A 17514-nucleotide genomic window follows, 5' to 3' on the forward strand; every position below is an offset into this window, starting at 1 on the left:
AGGGGAGTCCCAGATTGATGGTTTCCCTCAGGAAAGCTGCCACAGCTGAAATCTTGTGCTTTAAAGTGCCTGTACAGTTGCCAGATCCATTTAGTGCATAATTCGTTTTGCTCTCAGGGATACATGAGATGTTTTTGCAAATAATGAATTATGTAGAGAAGGGTTTGATTCATTCTGTTTGTTCCAGGTTGGAAACATTAATAGAAGAGCTGGGGAACCTTGAAGCCAAGAGCAAATGCTGTCATCTTGCAGGTCTTGAGGGTGAAGAGTAGCTCTCCTTTAGTCTGCCTGTGTCACCTCACTGGACAGCCTGGCCAGGTTTGGCCTGTGAATGTCTCATCCTTGGTGCCAGCAGTGATACAGACACAAGTGTGTCTTTCAAAGCCACCAACACACGGAGCAGCTCAGAGAAAGCACCAATGCTTTTGTGGGGGCAAGGACAACGAGCAGTTTGGTTTCTAATGTAAAGTAGAGCCCTTACTGTACATTAAAAAAGATTTGGCAGGAATGAAACTCTGAATCCAATGCCTTGAAGAGTTTTAAAAGCATGACTGTACTTTCCCTGAGCTGTTTTTGAAGAAAGAACTGCACTGTAAAGAAAACCCCAATCCTTGGCTGTACAAATACATGAGGTGTTTTGCTTCTGAAGCAAGTTACTTCTGCTTCTGAAGTCCAGTTCATTGAATTTGCCAGGGCAGTTTTCTGCTGTAAAAACTGTAAATTAAAATAATAGGGGATAAGGGTAAAAGGATGGGAAAAGCCCTGAGAGAACTTCAGAGAGGAGCAAGGCTGAAATCATTTGCTGTCAGGGTACAGGGTCCACAGCTTCAGGCCCTTTCCCTGGAAAAGCTTGCTCCAAGCAGCAGCTGGAGCATGGTGTGCCACTCCACCACCTCTCCTCTCCTTTTGCATGTTCAGCAGATGTTCAAACCTCTCAGACTTTGCCCATCTGGTGTCTCACTCAGCACAGGCAGTTTGGAGCAGCAGTGCCACCCACGGCTACCTGCCTAGGCCCATGTGAAGTAAGTGCTGTGGCCATTAAAGCTATTTCTAGATTCAGGCCGATGTTCAAATGCTCTGTAAGCACTGCCCTGTGCCTTGCTTTCTCTTGTGGCAGGGTTAAAAAACCAGCCCAGCCCAGTCTGTGCCAGGCAGTTTTTGGTACCTGTGTGACCTGTGTGCAAGCAGCAGAAAGCTGCACACGCTTATTTCTGCTAGACAAGCCACTGTCCCTGCTGTGCCACCCTGCCTGGAGCTGGGAAGGGAAGGCAGGAGACAGGTGGCAGCAGCCTGGCAGGCTCTGTGCCCCATGGGACCTGGAACCCCTTGGGCAGTGGCATAATGGTCAGGCTCTTGTGCCTGTGTGGTACCTGCAAACACAGGGATGGTGTCAAAGCTGTGTGCCAGCTGCCCTGTAGTGAGGGGAGACACCATTCCCACACAGCTTTCTGTCACTTCAGATCTCTGTTCCAGCTAGCAATTTTCCAGGCCATGTAATGGTGATGTGATCAAAGTCTGTCTGAAACACTAAAATCTAGAGGGACATGGGTAAGAGAACACACAGATTTGCTTGAACATTACTCAAAATATTTTAATGTACATGCTTTAGCCACATTAAAGAAGAGGAAAAAAACATCTTACAGAGATGAAAGATGCCAAAGGATGTGATTTCATCATGCCAGAAGCTGTATGTTTCAGAGTGACTGAAGCCAATAGCATCAAAATGCTCTTTTTCTGGTGTATGAAAACCAGATCAAGAGGCACGGAAAGGGAAAAGCAAACATGTATTTAACTGATAGATGAGGCTGTTCTGATCCACCAGGTAAAGATGCAGTCCTGTGGTTTTTAGGGTTTTTAAACAGGTATAAATTTGGTATAAAGGGTACTTTGAACAGTTTTACTCATACATACCTAGTGGGCTGGAACAGCTGTGCTCTGTTGGGTATTTACAGAGAATGATGGAGAACATGTCAATATGCATGAAACTCCTACCACATACATGTGGTTTGAGTCACACCAGTGAGTGTCAGCCAAGGCGAGTGTGGTACCCGGCTCTGTCACAAGGGGAAGTTGAGCAGCCTGTGACAGCCCTGGCTGCGCTCACAGGGGCACCCTGCAGTGAGCCCAGCTCCATTGCAGCCCTGCCTGCCCCTGGGTGGGACCAAGGGCACTACACCCTGCCAAAAACAGCCTCTCAGAGCTCCCCTGTTTCTCTCAAGCCCTTAAAGAAGATAAGGCCAAGATTCAGCTGATGAACCAATACTCCTGAGTGCCACTGGCCACAAAGAGACACTGACTGTTTTCCAAACTACTTATTACAATCAGTGGATATATTGATAATAGAGGTTAAGCCCAATCTAGGGAAGATCCATAAGCATAGCTGGCTTCTAGGCTAACACTAACAGGAGTTTAGACAAGGGCCATGTGTGGACATTACCACCCAGTTGTCCCTTTGCCAGAGTTGCTGGCAAAGCTCCATTCTTTAATCACTGACAGATTTGTCTCCCTCACCAGGCTCAAAAGTGTCAATAGAAGGGAACAGCTGCTTGCCTGGAGACGAGGACTTACTCTAAGCAGTTGTACTCAGTTTAGCAAAACTGTCACTTTTCATTCCGCTGTCACCCAGTTAAACCACCCTCTTCTCAGCGGGCTCCTCACCAATTTTCCAACCGGCCATTGATCCCAGATGCTGTCATAACTCAGGCCTGAGGACAACTAAAGTCAGAGCACTGCCCATAGTAATACCTAATGCCACTGGAGGATCCCACGCCATAAATGCTGAACAGCCTCTGCTATTCCACACTTTCCAAAAGCCAGTGAGATACAGGAGGATTAAAGTAACATTGGGGAAGTTGCATGACAGCAAAATACTGTACAGCAAAAAATGAAAGCTAGTACCTTCTGCATTCTCCCCAACTAATAGAAACAAGGTAGTGTGACAACTACTTTGGAGAAAAGATGGCAGCAAACAGCACAGGGAGATGGAGTAGACATCCTCAGAAAAAATAAAAAGGAAGAAAACATAGGCCTAAGTGACCAGAATGACTTTGCATCACAGGGCTTGTTCTCCTTGCCTTGCAGAAAACCTGTTGTGGGAGCAAGCTGCCTGGCAGGCAGTGACAGCCTGCCCTGCCAGTCCATGGGATTTCTCAGTAGCTCAGGCAGTCCCTCGGGACTGCCCACTTGCCAGGGAGTTCACTCAGCACCCTACACAGGGGAGCTGCACACACCAGAGCCCTCTTTTCTCCTCCCAGGTTTGGTGAAACTGTATCACCCTTAGGGGGACTCCTTTCCAAGCAAGGGTTTTAGCAGTGCTGATGGAACTGGGCTAAAAATCCACAAGGGAGCATTCCCCGCTCTCTCCCCTGGCGAAGCAATTGCAGAGCAGCAAAGGCTGTCACAGACCCTGCCAGAAGGGACATGAATGAGCACTGCTACTCGGTCAGCATGGTCCTTTGTGCAGAGCCCAGCTCATCAGAGAGAATCACACTAAAGCATCGAGCACACGGCTGTTTCAGACACGTGCAGGGTGCACTGCAATGGCCAGGTACCTGACACTGCTTAGCTGTTGTCCAACTGTCTGCACAGACTGTGAAAGAACAAAAATTTTGAGAAACCCAGACATCCATCCATGCATTTAATCAGCTACTAAAGTAGCAAGTTAGAGCAGGGTACCCTATGAACATTTTTTAAGCTCTTAAAAAGGAAAAATTTAATCTCTTCTACTTCAAATACAATGCCTTCTTAACGCATGATGTGCAGGAAGAGACAATGTGTCAAGACCTACAGGTACCAAACACAGCAGACATTCTGAGCATGACTTGTAAGAAGCCCACTCTCAGTACAAAAAAGTACCAAGTGCTGGACCAAATCTCCCCCCAAGAAGAAGGTGACAGTGTTCTGTTTACAAGAAAATACTGCTTCAGTTAAAAATGCTAAAAACCATTCTCTTGAGTTCATATAAAAATAATTATGTCTATGTATGCACACACATATTTACATACATTTATGGCTTTCAGTGCTTCAACCTTCTCCAATAAATGAGGAAATATAAATACTCCATTACTTTTTCTCCTCCTCAGGTTTTTCAGCCTCTGCTTCTGCAATTGATAAGCTGCCACTACCGTATTTTTTTACTCGGGTTTCTACTCTGGCAAGTCTCTGTTTCACCTTTTGTTGAGATGCAGTGTATTCTGCCATGAGCCTTGCAAACCTAGTCTGCAGCGTATCCAGAGCTACTTCAAGTCGTCCTATTTTTTCTTCCAAGTCTTTTGGGTCAGCTCCCGCTTTTGCTGCCTCCTCATCTATTAAATTGTCTTTCATCAGAATTTGACGTCCTTTCTCTTCCAGAGCCTTTTTGGCATCTGGATATTCTGTGAGGGCTTCCATTAAATCATCCTTAGACAAGCAGAACAAATCAGAATAACCAATACTCCTAATGTTGGCTGTCCTCCTGTTGCCAGATTTGCTACCTTTGATGTTTAGGATGCTGATTTCACCAAAGTAGCTGCCATCGCTTAGGACTACAAATTGGGTTATACCATCATCCGCCACCACAGCCAATTTTCCCTCTTTAATAATGTACATTTCTCTTCCAATATCTCCTTTTTTGCAAATGTAGTCACCAGGACTGAAGACCGTAGGTTTCAGTTTCAGCACCAGCTCAATGAGAAGTCCAGCTTCACAATCCTGGAATATACGCACTTTCCTCAGCGTGTCCAAATGGACGTTGATGGCAATTTCAGCCTTCAACTTGTCAGGCAGATTTTTGAGAACTTCCTTCTCATCTACCGTTTTCTTGTTGGTCCAGAGGTAATCAAACCACTTAATAACCCTGGCTTCCAAATCCTTAGTCACCTTTCGGAACTGCATGTACTGTTTAATGGAATCCACTTTGGCCTGGAACTCTGCCCTGGAAGCATTCATGTTGGAAATCATAGAGCCGACGTTCCCGACAATGGTGGCGAAGATGAGCACGCCCACCAGGAAGTCGATGACCACGAAGAGATATTCCTCATCCTTCACCGGGGGCGGTGTCTCCCCGATGGTGGTCAGCGTCAGCGTTGACCAGTACAGACTGTAAATGTACTTCCGGGACAGGCGCGCGTACTCCGGCACAGACACGTTGGGATACACCCAGGTGTCGCTTCCGAACCCGATCACCTTCGATATCGCAAAGTAGATGCAGGCGTTCCAGTGGATGATGATGAGAATGTACAACACCAGATTGCCAATGCGGAACATGTTTGGATAATTTGTCCTGGTCTCAGTACGATCAAAAAACTCAAAGAGCCGAGCGATCCTCAGCAGGCGGTTAAACCGGAGCTCGGGGTAGTTCAAACCAAGCTTGATATATGCCAGGTCTGTTGGCACAAGAGACAGCACGTCCAGTTTGAACTGCACAGTTTTGGTATAATGTTCTCGTAACTTCTTCTCATCCTGAACTAGCAAGCCTTGTTCAAGGAAGCCTTCAGAGAATAAAAAGATTTTACATTAGAATAAAAATACCATCAACAGTAGTGAGTAACTTAACATTTCAGGCTTAAGAAAGTTAAAATTTTTACTGTTATGCCTACAGATACTGAGGTCATTTAATTGCATATTTAAATATTTCAATCAGCTTTCAAAGCTAATATATAATGACTAAGAACAATGATTCTATTATCACCACAGTGCTCCCTGAGGCCTTCTACTCCTTCCTGCGACAGCTGTATCTTTTTAAGTATCTTTGCAAAAAAAAGAGGGATATTCAAGTGTCTAATTTTTCATGAATCATTGGCCTGAGTCATAACTAAAGTTAAGCAAGTGTATATAAAATAGCAGTGGAATATTTTAAAATAAATACCAAGAATAAGTAGGCACAATAGATTGTTGGAAGCCTTTTTCAAACAATATAGATACCCTTGAGATGAAGAAATGCAGTCATCCCCCTCCCTAAATCATGCTTTTCTTCTTGTGTCCAGTGTTAAAGCTGATGTGATTTTCCTTGGTTTGCACTTTGTATTTCTAGTGAGAGAGCTACTAAGCAGACTTTCACACATCAAAATTTCTTCATTCCAAAGACTTTGAAAAGTATTAGATTTAAAAAAATTACAAATAGATATAAACTGCAGTGAGAGACAAGAGCACAGCTCTTTTGTGCCTCTGAGGGCATTAAAAATGTTCTACAAGGAACAGCCTGTATAATTGATAGATATCAAATACTTGCTGCAATTGAAGATATCTAACTGTCGGCCCACTGGGCCACTCCGGAGAAAATGTCCACTGAGAAAAAAACAAAACATTCCTGGTGTATCCTGGATTATCACATTTTACTAACCCCTTAGCAATGTACAAGGCACCTACAGCTTTCTCAGGGAAGCCTCTGCTGAGGAACACCAAGCTGCATTTCTTTGTGCCCTACACAGCACGGTATTTCTGGAATGTGTGGTTCATCTGAAAATGCCACATCTATTTGTGTGTATCTGGCTTTGGATCTGCAAACTAACAGCGATTACTAATGGAAGTAGTTCCTGTGCCATGCATGTGCTGCCTCCCAGAACACTGCTGAAAAAGCAGGTCAAATATGCCCTTTGGTTGTACAACTAAACAGAAAAGCTGGCCAGACTGATCAATTTCTGATACACAGTTATGAAAAATAACTTTGAAAACACCTTCCTCCTGAAAGGAGATAAAATCTCTTGGCTTTTTGTTCTCTTATAGAACTGAAGTCTTACAGTAAAATCTTCTGAAAGCATTAGAACACAGGGTATGCTAAACACAACCAGCTGCTGAGACATGAATATTTTCTGTTTCACAATGCACAGTCACCAACCAGGTGAAATGCAGTTCAACTGGCTCTGCAGCTAGACAGAAATGCACCATGGAGAAGCTGCTGATCAGAGAAGTCGTGAGGCCACCTAGATCTCAGTTCCAAGGCAGACCCTGCCCTCAGACAGCAAAGTCTCACTCTTCCCCAAAGGCTTCCAGGACCTCCATCCCCAGGGAAGATGGGCCTTGTGGACTCACATGAAAAGGCAGCAGGCAAAGGCAGAGCCAGAAGGAACTGTTAAGAGAGCTGACAAAGATTTTTGCCACCTAAAAGAAGCAACTTCTTTCTTGGAGTGCCTGGAACTACAGCTGACACCTGCACTGAAGCATTTGGGAGACAGCTCCAGCAATTCTGCAGTTGCAAGCCAGGCCTGAAAATTTGAATTCCAGTCAGGTTTTAACAGCCATATAATCATTATCAGGACAGCCCATGGAAATTTATAACTTGCTTTGCCTGGACATGCATAATTTCTGCTCTGTTCTTTCCTATTACATTAACAGACATAACTGCAGAAGGTAAATTTAGCTGGCATAGCTGACATTTTAACTGCATAAAGAAGATGAACACCCCTCCCCATCCTGCCCCAAACACAGCACTCTTGTGATTTTGGCTGGTACCTGAAACTGACTTTCCTGTTGAACAAAGTACTTGCTAAGTTTAAGAATTTGGCTTGCCATGGGTTGTGTGCTTCCCACATGAGAGTATTTTTAGCCCATCTTGTAATTATGTTTACAACTTCTCACAGGCCATAATTAACATCAAGCTGTCAGCACAACTTTAAATAAATAAATAGATAAAAATGGGTAAGATGTTAAAATGAAAGATCTAAAATAACTCTCACTTTTAAATTATCAGTTGTTTTGGACCCTTTGAAGGGACGTTTTGAAGCTGTGTCTGTACCAGTGAAGAGAATGAGACAGGAGATGCTTTCTGGCCCCAGACCAGCTACCATGACAGCTTCTATTTACATGTAAGTTTTCCCAGGCCCCTCCAAAAACACCCAACCTCTGCTGTCCTCCTCGCTGTCCCCAGAAACTGGGTGCTCTCTGGCATGGACCAAAGTGCAAGCACCAAAGTGCATTGAGGACTATTCAGTAGCTTGGTGACATGGATCACTGTATGCCATTGCTTAGGCCTATATCATATTATATTGTGACCTTGCTCAGTTTAAAACAGATACCATTTTAAGGCTGGACTCTCAGCCTGCTGGATTACAGAAACACTACAAGAAGTTGACGAGAATCACTTCACACATAGCATGGCACAGCCCTCACAAATCCTCTGGGCTCACACTTCCTCCAGGAAGGCAGGACCTAAGCACAGGTTCCTGGATTAACCCTGTCCCATCACCAGGCAGTGGGAAACCCTGCCAGGACCTCGCAGAGCCTGCAGGAAGCACAGAGGGTGGCAGATGGTGGCAAAGGGATCACACTGCCGGTTCCAGGCATAGGAGCACAGACTGAAAGCTGGGACAGGCGCCAGGTCTTGCACTTGACCAATTCAATAACCACTTCTGAGCAGGATGCTGCACTGCTTAGTAAAGAAAACAGCATTTGTGGGGTGCAGTTGGTTTCCTGCCCCAGGTGCCCTATTGTCCCTTCCCCACACAGCTATGCACTCAGCATCTGGCATGCCTATTACTGACAGAACTGAACTCAGAGACAAGTGAAGAGCAAGTGTTGGAAAGTATGGCCTTAGAAAATCGAAGCTGATCAGACACTTCATCTTCCAAAAGCCTCCACTGTTGCACTCTGACAGGACATTACAGTGGAAACACCCCACAGGGGAATTTTGTTTCCAGCCTTTAAATACATGCAGTATTAGAAAACAAATCCCAGAAAGACTCACCTGTTCTGAACCTGACGAACATGTCAAAAACATAGATAATATCAGAGAGATAATCCAAGAACAGCCACATTTTAATATGGTCCATTTGTAGCTCATCAAAGCAGGCTCTAAAGAAACAAAAATTAAAAAAAATAATTACACCAACTGCATAAGCAGAGTACTTGCATTACATGCCCTAGCAGCATGTTAGTGCACATTTCTGTTCCCAAAATATTACAGAATATCTTCCTGTGCAGACATCTGCACACTGGAGCTATGTCCAAACAGACACCAAGATCTTTCAGAATTCAAAGGTATTCTGGACAGGAATAAACTCAAACACATAAATGCCCCAGTTATGCAGGATTACACATATCCCTCCAATTAAAAGTGCACCAGATTTCACGGGATACATATCTCCATGAAGATAATTCCCAAATAAAAGATTTGTTTCTCAGTGGCAAGCCATCCTCATCTCTCCCTACCATCTTACACAGTGTAAGGAAACCCTTTCTTTCTTCAGCTCACCATCACTTTCACTGAAACTGATTTCTATATTCTACTATGGAAAACAAATACTTGAGTTACATCTTCCTGCCCTTCGAGCATCCAAAAGATGTATTATATGAATTTGAGAGGCCCCACCACTGCCCACATCCCTCCTTTCTGTTCTCTCCTGGGAGGTGGGAAGCCCTCATCCCTGGCAGAGCCCTGGGCTGCAGTGGCCAGGACACAGCTCAGCCGGCAGGTGGCACACAAAGGCCACACCAGCGCTCGTGAGGACACTCACTGCAAGCTACACCCACCTGCTTTTAGACAAAAAGGAAAAAAAAACAAACACTGGCAATCTATTCCCAGTGGTAGGCATATCATACATCCCTAATGGGGTATGAACTGTAAATCTTCTAGGCAAGTCACTCAAAAGATACTGCAGGGAGGTAAGAGGGTGATTTACATAGGAAAGATAATGATTGAAATGTAAAATTGTTATTAACTTCAATCCATACCTGCACACTAGCATACACCAGTTATAGAACACGGGTGCTGCAATTACAGTCAGCCAGTTGTAGTACAGATTGCTTGAAGGATCTATCACAAATACCTCCTTTTTCTGCCTGGAAAGTAAAACATGCAGATTTACTCTGGAAATTAAAGAAAGCAACCTGCTGGATTTCCCTCTTCTTGAGGCTGCTCATTTCACCATGAACTCACAGCTGCCCAAGAAGAGAATGCATCCATGCAGGCAGTGCAGATGAGATACCAGGCATCCCATCTGACAAGCTCTACTTTGTTTGACACAGCTTTGGAAAAAGTAAGAGTGGAAAGAAAACACAGACATTCATATCTCCCAGGCTGAAACCCACAGCCTTCTGTATTAAGCCCCACACTGAAAAAACCCTTAATTGTTAAATATTTCTTATTGTCACTCAGATTAGAAGGTTACATTTCATTGCTAGAGAAAGAGCCTTCCTTTGCAGGCTAATTATTGATTTTTAGCAAATTCTATTATGGAAATGACTGTATAAGCACACATTTGAACAAGTAAAACATGTATGTATTCAAATACATGTCTGTACAAGAAACTCTGTGTGCATATGCACATACAGTGTGTGTGACTAGAGCTGAAATATGTCTGTCAAAGGCAAATTTCAAACATTCACAGTCCTGGCTCAGCCTCACAACAAGGAAGTGATGCTAAAGGAAGCATACAGGCCTGGAATGTAAAGATTTGAAGAACAGCATGGCTAATGGCACAGGATATGCTCAGAAGTGCCCACTTCCAGCATGAGAAAGGTTAATATGGAATAGAGAGCAATTAGGCTTGTAATCAGTGGATTTGAGGTCCACAGCTGCAAAATTAATTCAACTGTAAAACTGTGATATGTGGACTGTATAATAATGTGCAGAATATGTGGCAAGGCAATGCCTGAATACGTATTTGTGGGACTTTTCCTAATCTCCAAAAATGCAAATATATTAAAATATAATGGTAATTTATTTCAAATCTGTGTGTATTTCTGACATTGCCATTGCTGTCAGCTGAATATCCAGAAATGTGAGTAAAAGAAGAAGCTTTAATCTAAAATGTATTTACTTTACTATCTTCACTACTGATTTTAAACCATTTCTTCTAGAAAACTGATCACCACCTCAAAACTGGTGACCATGAAATATGGCCGTTATACATCAGAGTATACTACCTTGTACACATTAAAACATCAATTTTCTTTGAGAAAATGTATTAAAACACTCTTGGCTACTGCAAAGCTCACACTTTCACTACATAGTAATTAAAGACAAAAGAGACTGTTTAGAACAAAGGCTTTGTAATTGGAAAAAAAATTAAAAGCTTTGATTAATAAAGATCTTGGAATCCATCAGATTCCATTTGGAATACCCTCATGTCTCTATAGCACCACATACGTACATATAAACCTAGAGTATATTCCTGTAACATACTCCTTAACTGTGAAATGCACTCAAATGCATTCTCTCTTTATCTGCCATCATCATTACTTTTAATCACTGGTAATAGTAAATTGCACTGCATTTGGGTCAGCTTCAGGGGAACAAAGCAACAACACGATCCATTTATGTCAAAAGCATTCAAATTACCCCATTTTGTTGCAGAAATACACCATCCCTTAACTAACAGAAACAAATTTAGTGATCACTAGCAATGAACTGCACTATATTAAGTAATTAAATAACTAGTCAGTGAAATAAGTAAACTTATTAGCAAACCTTTAATTTTCTTCATGTAAGATATTTCTACATGGTAAGATGAACCAGACTTTTGGTTCATCTGCTCTGAATCATTATGGAAATTCTGGAACAAGGAAAAGTCTGCAGCTCTGCAAAGCAGGCTGCTGTCCTAAAGTGTTGTCATAATTGAAAAGTGATCGTCAGTTCAAAGTGACCAGAGGTAGTTCAATTCCCTTATACTGACATAGGCAGCTGTTTCTCAAAGACCTAAATAAAGGTCTCTAAGATACAACTTTGCCGAGCAACTGAAACCTTCCCAAAGGGGAAAATGTATTAAAGATTTGACAGGCTAAGAATCTGCAGTGTATAGAACAATTGTAACATAATGAAATGCTATATCATGTTTTGTAGTGTAAGAGACGTGCTACAATCACACATTCATTCTTTATACTTACTCTTCCTTTTTTTTATCATCTTTTTTGTCATCTTTTTTGTCATCTTTCTTTTCCTCTTTTTTGTCCTCTTTTTTCTCCTCTTTCTTTTCCTCTTTTTTCTCCTCTTTAACCTCTTTCTTTTCTTCCTTTTTGCTGTACAACATAATGCAAGGCTTAGCAGTATTACCAATACTGAACAGTAAAGGGAGAGGGTGGAGGTTTGGGAACTATTCTAAACTCCAGACAGAATAGGACAGGGATCCAACTGGAAAAAAGGGTTCTCAGGCTGAGACCTCTCACCCTGACACCACCACACCATCACATCAGGTAACCAGCTGGCTGATTCTCTGCATTAGTCACCCACAGCTTCTTGACCTTTTCAGACATCAGTGTACCAGGCTGATTTTAAGTAATGCTTTCAGTTTGACTGACTCTTAAGAACCCAGGCTTCTTAAAAAGAAACCTAGCAAATGATGACAGAATGTGAAATGGTTTAACAAACTGTCAGCGTTCTTTGCACAGCTAAAACCTCAATGTGACTGTCTGAAGCTTTCATAGTAATTACAAAAAATCAGGATGAATCTCCTCTCATGGTTCTTTAAAACCAGAAAAATTTTAATTCATTAATTGCCTCTGGATCTCAATTGTCCCATTCTAAGGTTTGTCTGAACATAAGAGTCCTAAAATATGTTAACTCAGGCAGACAGGCCCACAAATACTTTTCAAACCTACAGGAAGTTAACATCTTTCACAAGATTCTGACAATACCTAAAGCTAGATCTGCTACATGCCTTGGTCATCAATCATGCAATGTGTTGTGAAGATTGGTGCTCACTTGCACAAGCAGAAAATCCATGATCCGAGATCTCCTTCTTTTTTATTTGAACACTTCTAGTCCTTGAAGCAGAAAACATCCCCCCCCAGACAGAAAAGCCTAAGAGTGTTCCTCACACTACAGTGTATGTGGATCACAAAATTCTCCACACATAATGTCTGGTTTGATTGAAAGCCATGGATTCCTGCTCCCATGGGAGCTCTGTTTTCTCCTCTGAACTGCCAAGAGTGGGTCCGAGGCTCCCTTTGCACTGGTGTCAAGAAAGGATAAATTAGTTTAATAGGAGCAACACCCCACAGCAAGGACAGAGCGTGTAACAGTTCTGCTTGCAGGATATGTGCTTTCTGTGCACACCTGTTCATACTGCTCAGACAGAAAGCTCTGTGCTGTGAATGGCAGTCACATCTAGGAAAGTGCTTGATACAGGGAGAAAGAAGCGCTCCAAAGGAGATGACAGACACCAATTTTAAGATAGTAGCGGCTTTCACCAATCAGCAATGAGCACCTGTTCCAGTCCTTGCACTTAAACATTTCCACAGTGATGCACCACCACAGTGTACTTTGGAAAAGCCAAGACTCATTTGCTAAAAAATGCCAAGATCCCACACTCTGCCACATCCAGGGAAATACCTACCAAGCTGACCAACACCACTGACACCTTCAAAATTACACAGTAAAAGGGAGCAGAACTGGAGGGGAAAAGAACCTTTGGCTTGACTGATCTTCTATTTCTACTTGCATCTCAAATCAAAGGAAGAGTTTGTCATTTACCAAAGATGATTCCTACACAGCAGTGGGAACTGCTTCTCAAGAATTTATTTCTCTGGACTGACTGTCGAGAACTTCACCTCTTCATTTTCCAATCTGCCCCCAAAACTCCTTCCTGTTTAAAAAACATGTAAGGATTTCACTTCAGATTACCATGCATGGTGTCTGATCTAAAGGGAAATGCTCAGTTGCTGTTGTTAGCATTAATGTAGATCCTCAATACTTCAAATGCCTGGCATTCTTACCAGAAAGGAAGAATTACCAATAAGTAGAATTTTCAAAGGGTAGGCCTGCCTGTACATTTCTGGATCCTGTTATGCAGGGAAAAGTAGGCTGAGATTGAGAATCAGCCAAAAAGTCTCAGTGGTGGTGAACTTTGGAGGGACAATTTCACAATTTTGACAATTCCAACTCCCTCCTATGTTTGTGTTTTATTTTTTAAAAATGAAAAAACTTTATTTCACAGAGTATCTAATTTTTCCTTATTTTTTAAAAATAGCACCTATTTATCCCTGGCCTGAGTTCTCCTACAAACTCATCTGTCAACTACAGGTACCTTTTGTAAATTAGTTTCTTCCATTCATGTTGCCTCTGTTTATTTTTCTGTTATGGTAACTCCCAATTTATCATATTCACATCTACTTGCAGTCTGATTGGAAATTGCTCAGAGGAAAAGGTTGGCCATAATCAAAGACTTGAAAGCATCACGTACAGTTCCCCAAGACATGGCACACTTAGCTCTTTAACATAATGAAAAGTCCACATTTCTTCTTCTTTACCAGTAACCCTGAGTAAACTGGAATCCAGTAACTAATAAAACAACTTGTCTGTCCTCTTTGATCCCAACACAGCAGAATCCATGCTGTTTTTAAACTGTGTGCAGCTTTAGACTTAGAAATCTACTTCATCAGCCCTTCTGAAAACACTGTCATAGTCTTTGAGTGACTCAAATATTTGCATTTCTCATCTGTCAAGTACTTTGCAAATCAAGTATGTTTCAGACTGTTGGGCAGGTAGACAGACAGGTCTTGTCTTCATTTAAAAATAATGAAACGGTGAAAGGATGAAAGTTCTGCCCAAGGTACCTGAGTCACTGTCAGAAACAGAGTAAGGCAGAAGTATTTCTGTCCTAACCAGTCCTCCGGGCTCCATCTAGCAGGCTTGGCTCCAAGCTTATAGCACTTCTTCTATATCAGTCTAAAGAAAAACCTGCGTATTTCTGTCACTGTTCACTGCACACAGATTTTCCTTTTGAATAAAAGTTACGCAAACCAAACCAAAAAGTTGCTTTAGGAGAAGGAAGATCTCTTGCGCAGCTGTGTGCGAAAAGGTTTTGCAGCATCAGTTAAAATGTACAGTTTAAACTTGCCCGTGATGGAATTATTTGGAGAAAAAAAAAAAACCAAGAGTTTTCTAGAAGTGTTTCTGACACAATCAAAAGATGTACTGATTACTTTTATTTGTTTTGTTTTCATCTGGGAAGCAATGAAAAAAACCTACTATCATTATGCATGAGAACATATCTGCTGCTGGATACTAAAGAGCAGATATGTCTTCAGATTGCTGTGGTCTAAGACAAGCAAGAAAAATTGATGTTGGGTGATTTTAAATTACAGGAGCTCTACACATTGTTTAAAAAAATTCTCTTTGGTGTAACACTGTGAAATAACTTGTCAATTATATGAAATAAACTCAAAAGGACAGCTTCTATCAGACACTCTGTGGCAATACCAGCCTTATTATGGTGTCTGTCACTCTCTCTAAGACAACAGTACCTGCTGAACTGAAACACACACTTTTAAAAGACAGACATATAAATGTGTTTTGGTGCCCTCATCAGTATCCACTTCTCATTTGACAACCTGAAACTTTTGGGACACTTGATTTGCAAAAAGGGACCAGTGTGTTAAAAGAGGGAAACCACTATTAGAAAATTTACACATGAATCTCACTTAAAAACTGAAAAATGAATGCATCAATTGGTAATGCAGTAAAATCAGCCAGCTGAACTACAGAAGGTAGGGACTAAATGCTTAGTCAAATTCACTCCTCAAGAGGAAGGGGTAACTTCAGACAAAAAGAAGTTCACAGGGAGCACAAAGGATGCTTTTCATACTAAGAAAACTAGACCTTTCTCTATAATAAAACTATACTCTTAGGAAAGGCTTAGCAAGAACTAAGGAGTTTATACTACAAATGTTACTAAGCTGGATAGGGAAAAAGAGAAGGTGCTGGTGGTAGAAAGGTCTTTGGAGTTAACAGTACTTACTCTTCATTAGTGTTGTTGCTGAAGTTGACATTGAACCTGGCCAAGGGCCAGTGACTGCAAGCAAGTTAAATAAAACACATTAAAGAGTGTCAGTAAAGGCTGCTGGTGTTTCACACACGTGTTTGCCGACATGACAGACGGACTCACGAGCTTCTCACATAGGCACTGATAAGATTAGCAAGGTCAATTTTGACTGTTGTAATAAGCCCCTTTGCATAACTGCTTCAAGGCACCAGTTCCTTTCTGTCATGTGCCTGCCATACACATTTGTGACCACATCTGATGTCTGAAGCCTGTTCTTAGGCGTATTAGTGCATGGCAAGATGCACCTCACTATTTTTAGCCCTGTACTCATTGGGCTACTATTTCAAGCTTTCTTCAATCCTTCCAAGTCCTCTTCACAGATGCAGTGTCAAGGCTTGTGGATAAGTAATGAGCATACTTACCCATTGCTGCAGAATTAAGCCTTCATGATCCAACAACTGAGAATTCCTGTCCAACAGCATAAAACTGAGAAGGCAAGGATGGGTGCCCTCAAATTAATTTCAAATAGCCTTATGCAGAGGTTTGTCGGCCTATGATCAATGTTTTCCTCTCTAATTACTTGCCATCTGCAGATGTTACTGATGCAGACACCTGAGAAATCAGGCAACAGTCTGGCTAATTCAATAAAATGTGCTCTTGAGATGAAATTTTAAGAAGCAGATCAAGTGAAGATAATAAGGCTGTGCTGGACTACAACAAATCAGAGCAACCTGCGTAATGCACAGATATTCAAAGGTTGTTGCTTTAATCTGAATTGCTTACTGAGGTTTATGAAACTAATTACTTGCTTACCTACCAGTCTTTAATTATGCAAAAAAATATAGGAGTCTCTGTTTCAAAGCCTAATGCCAAACAGAAAGACAGCTTTTGTCTTGGGATTTCATTTTCCCATTTTAGATGGAGTTAAATTTAAAACACTGTATTATACATTTATAGAGTAATAATAAGTCATCAAGTCAAAGAACTGTAAACACATAAAGGTTTCACTTTCATTTTACTGAAAAAAAATTAAGACTGAACCTGCCTTCCACACCAAAGACTGTGTATGTGCTAATAACTGAAGTCAGCATCCAAATGATTTTGTCATTTCAGAAGCTTTCTGTAATGTTATCAGATGGACTTCTGAGTAAATATAACAAAGCAATTACACATTTTGCACAACTGCTTCTTTGGAGTTTCCTAACACTTGCAGATAATGTACATTAAGATACTGAAAAGCCAAAAGTAGAAACATCTTAGAATCTTGAGATAGAAATTGCATTCTCCTCAGCAGAAAGCAGTTTAGCAATGTCAAGCTGCATGTGGTAAAATTCTAGTTCTGAGAAATCACTCTGCATGATCAAAAATCCTTTACCTCAAGATTTTTGTCACAGCGTCTTTGAGAAAGAAAATCTGTTGAAAGTGCAATACTTTAGTTATGTGAAGATTCCTGGGCAGCATTAGATACTCTGTTCATCTTCCACGCTAAGCTCCTTACTCTCTACTTAAAATACAACTTACATCCTAATCACCAAGAAAACATGATAACCTCAGCCATTTCAAGTACAAACAAGTCCTCTTACCTGCTGGCTGCCCCGGGCCGCTCCCGGGCGCCCAGGAAGGAGCGGATGTTGCTCTGCCTGGTGGACACCTCCACGAGCTCTGGGCCCCGGATGCGCTCCAGGAAAGAGTCGGGCCTTTGGTCCTCACGGCGCGAGTGCCTCGTGGCCCAGGACCTCACAGACAGCACAAACCGGGACAGCCTGCACGGAGCACACACACAAAATGGACTGAACCAGGCAGAAACAGGAGGTGCCTTAAAACATCCCCACAAACACCA

General features: G+C 42.0%; 1 protein-coding gene across 1 annotated transcript in view; it reads right to left on the bottom strand.

Moving 5' to 3' along the window:
- Window positions 1-1560: 1560 nt before the first annotated feature.
- CNGA3 (cyclic nucleotide gated channel subunit alpha 3) overlaps window positions 1561-17514 on the bottom strand; it is a 46602-nt gene continuing 30648 nt past the window's right edge. Inside the window, exons 7-11 of the mRNA XM_074535758.1 lie at window positions 17258-17437; window positions 11800-11931; window positions 9646-9753; window positions 8660-8766; window positions 1561-5468 (exon numbers count right to left, since the gene is read on the bottom strand). Coding sequence (XP_074391859.1) covers window positions 4063-5468; window positions 8660-8766; window positions 9646-9753; window positions 11800-11931; window positions 17258-17437 — 1933 coding nt within the window. The 3' untranslated portion in view covers window positions 1561-4062. The remainder of the gene's footprint in view (window positions 5469-8659; window positions 8767-9645; window positions 9754-11799; window positions 11932-17257; window positions 17438-17514) is intronic.

This window comes from Zonotrichia albicollis, chromosome 2, assembly GCF_047830755.1.
Source record: "Zonotrichia albicollis isolate bZonAlb1 chromosome 2, bZonAlb1.hap1, whole genome shotgun sequence".
Taxonomy (NCBI): domain Eukaryota; kingdom Metazoa; phylum Chordata; class Aves; order Passeriformes; family Passerellidae; genus Zonotrichia; species Zonotrichia albicollis.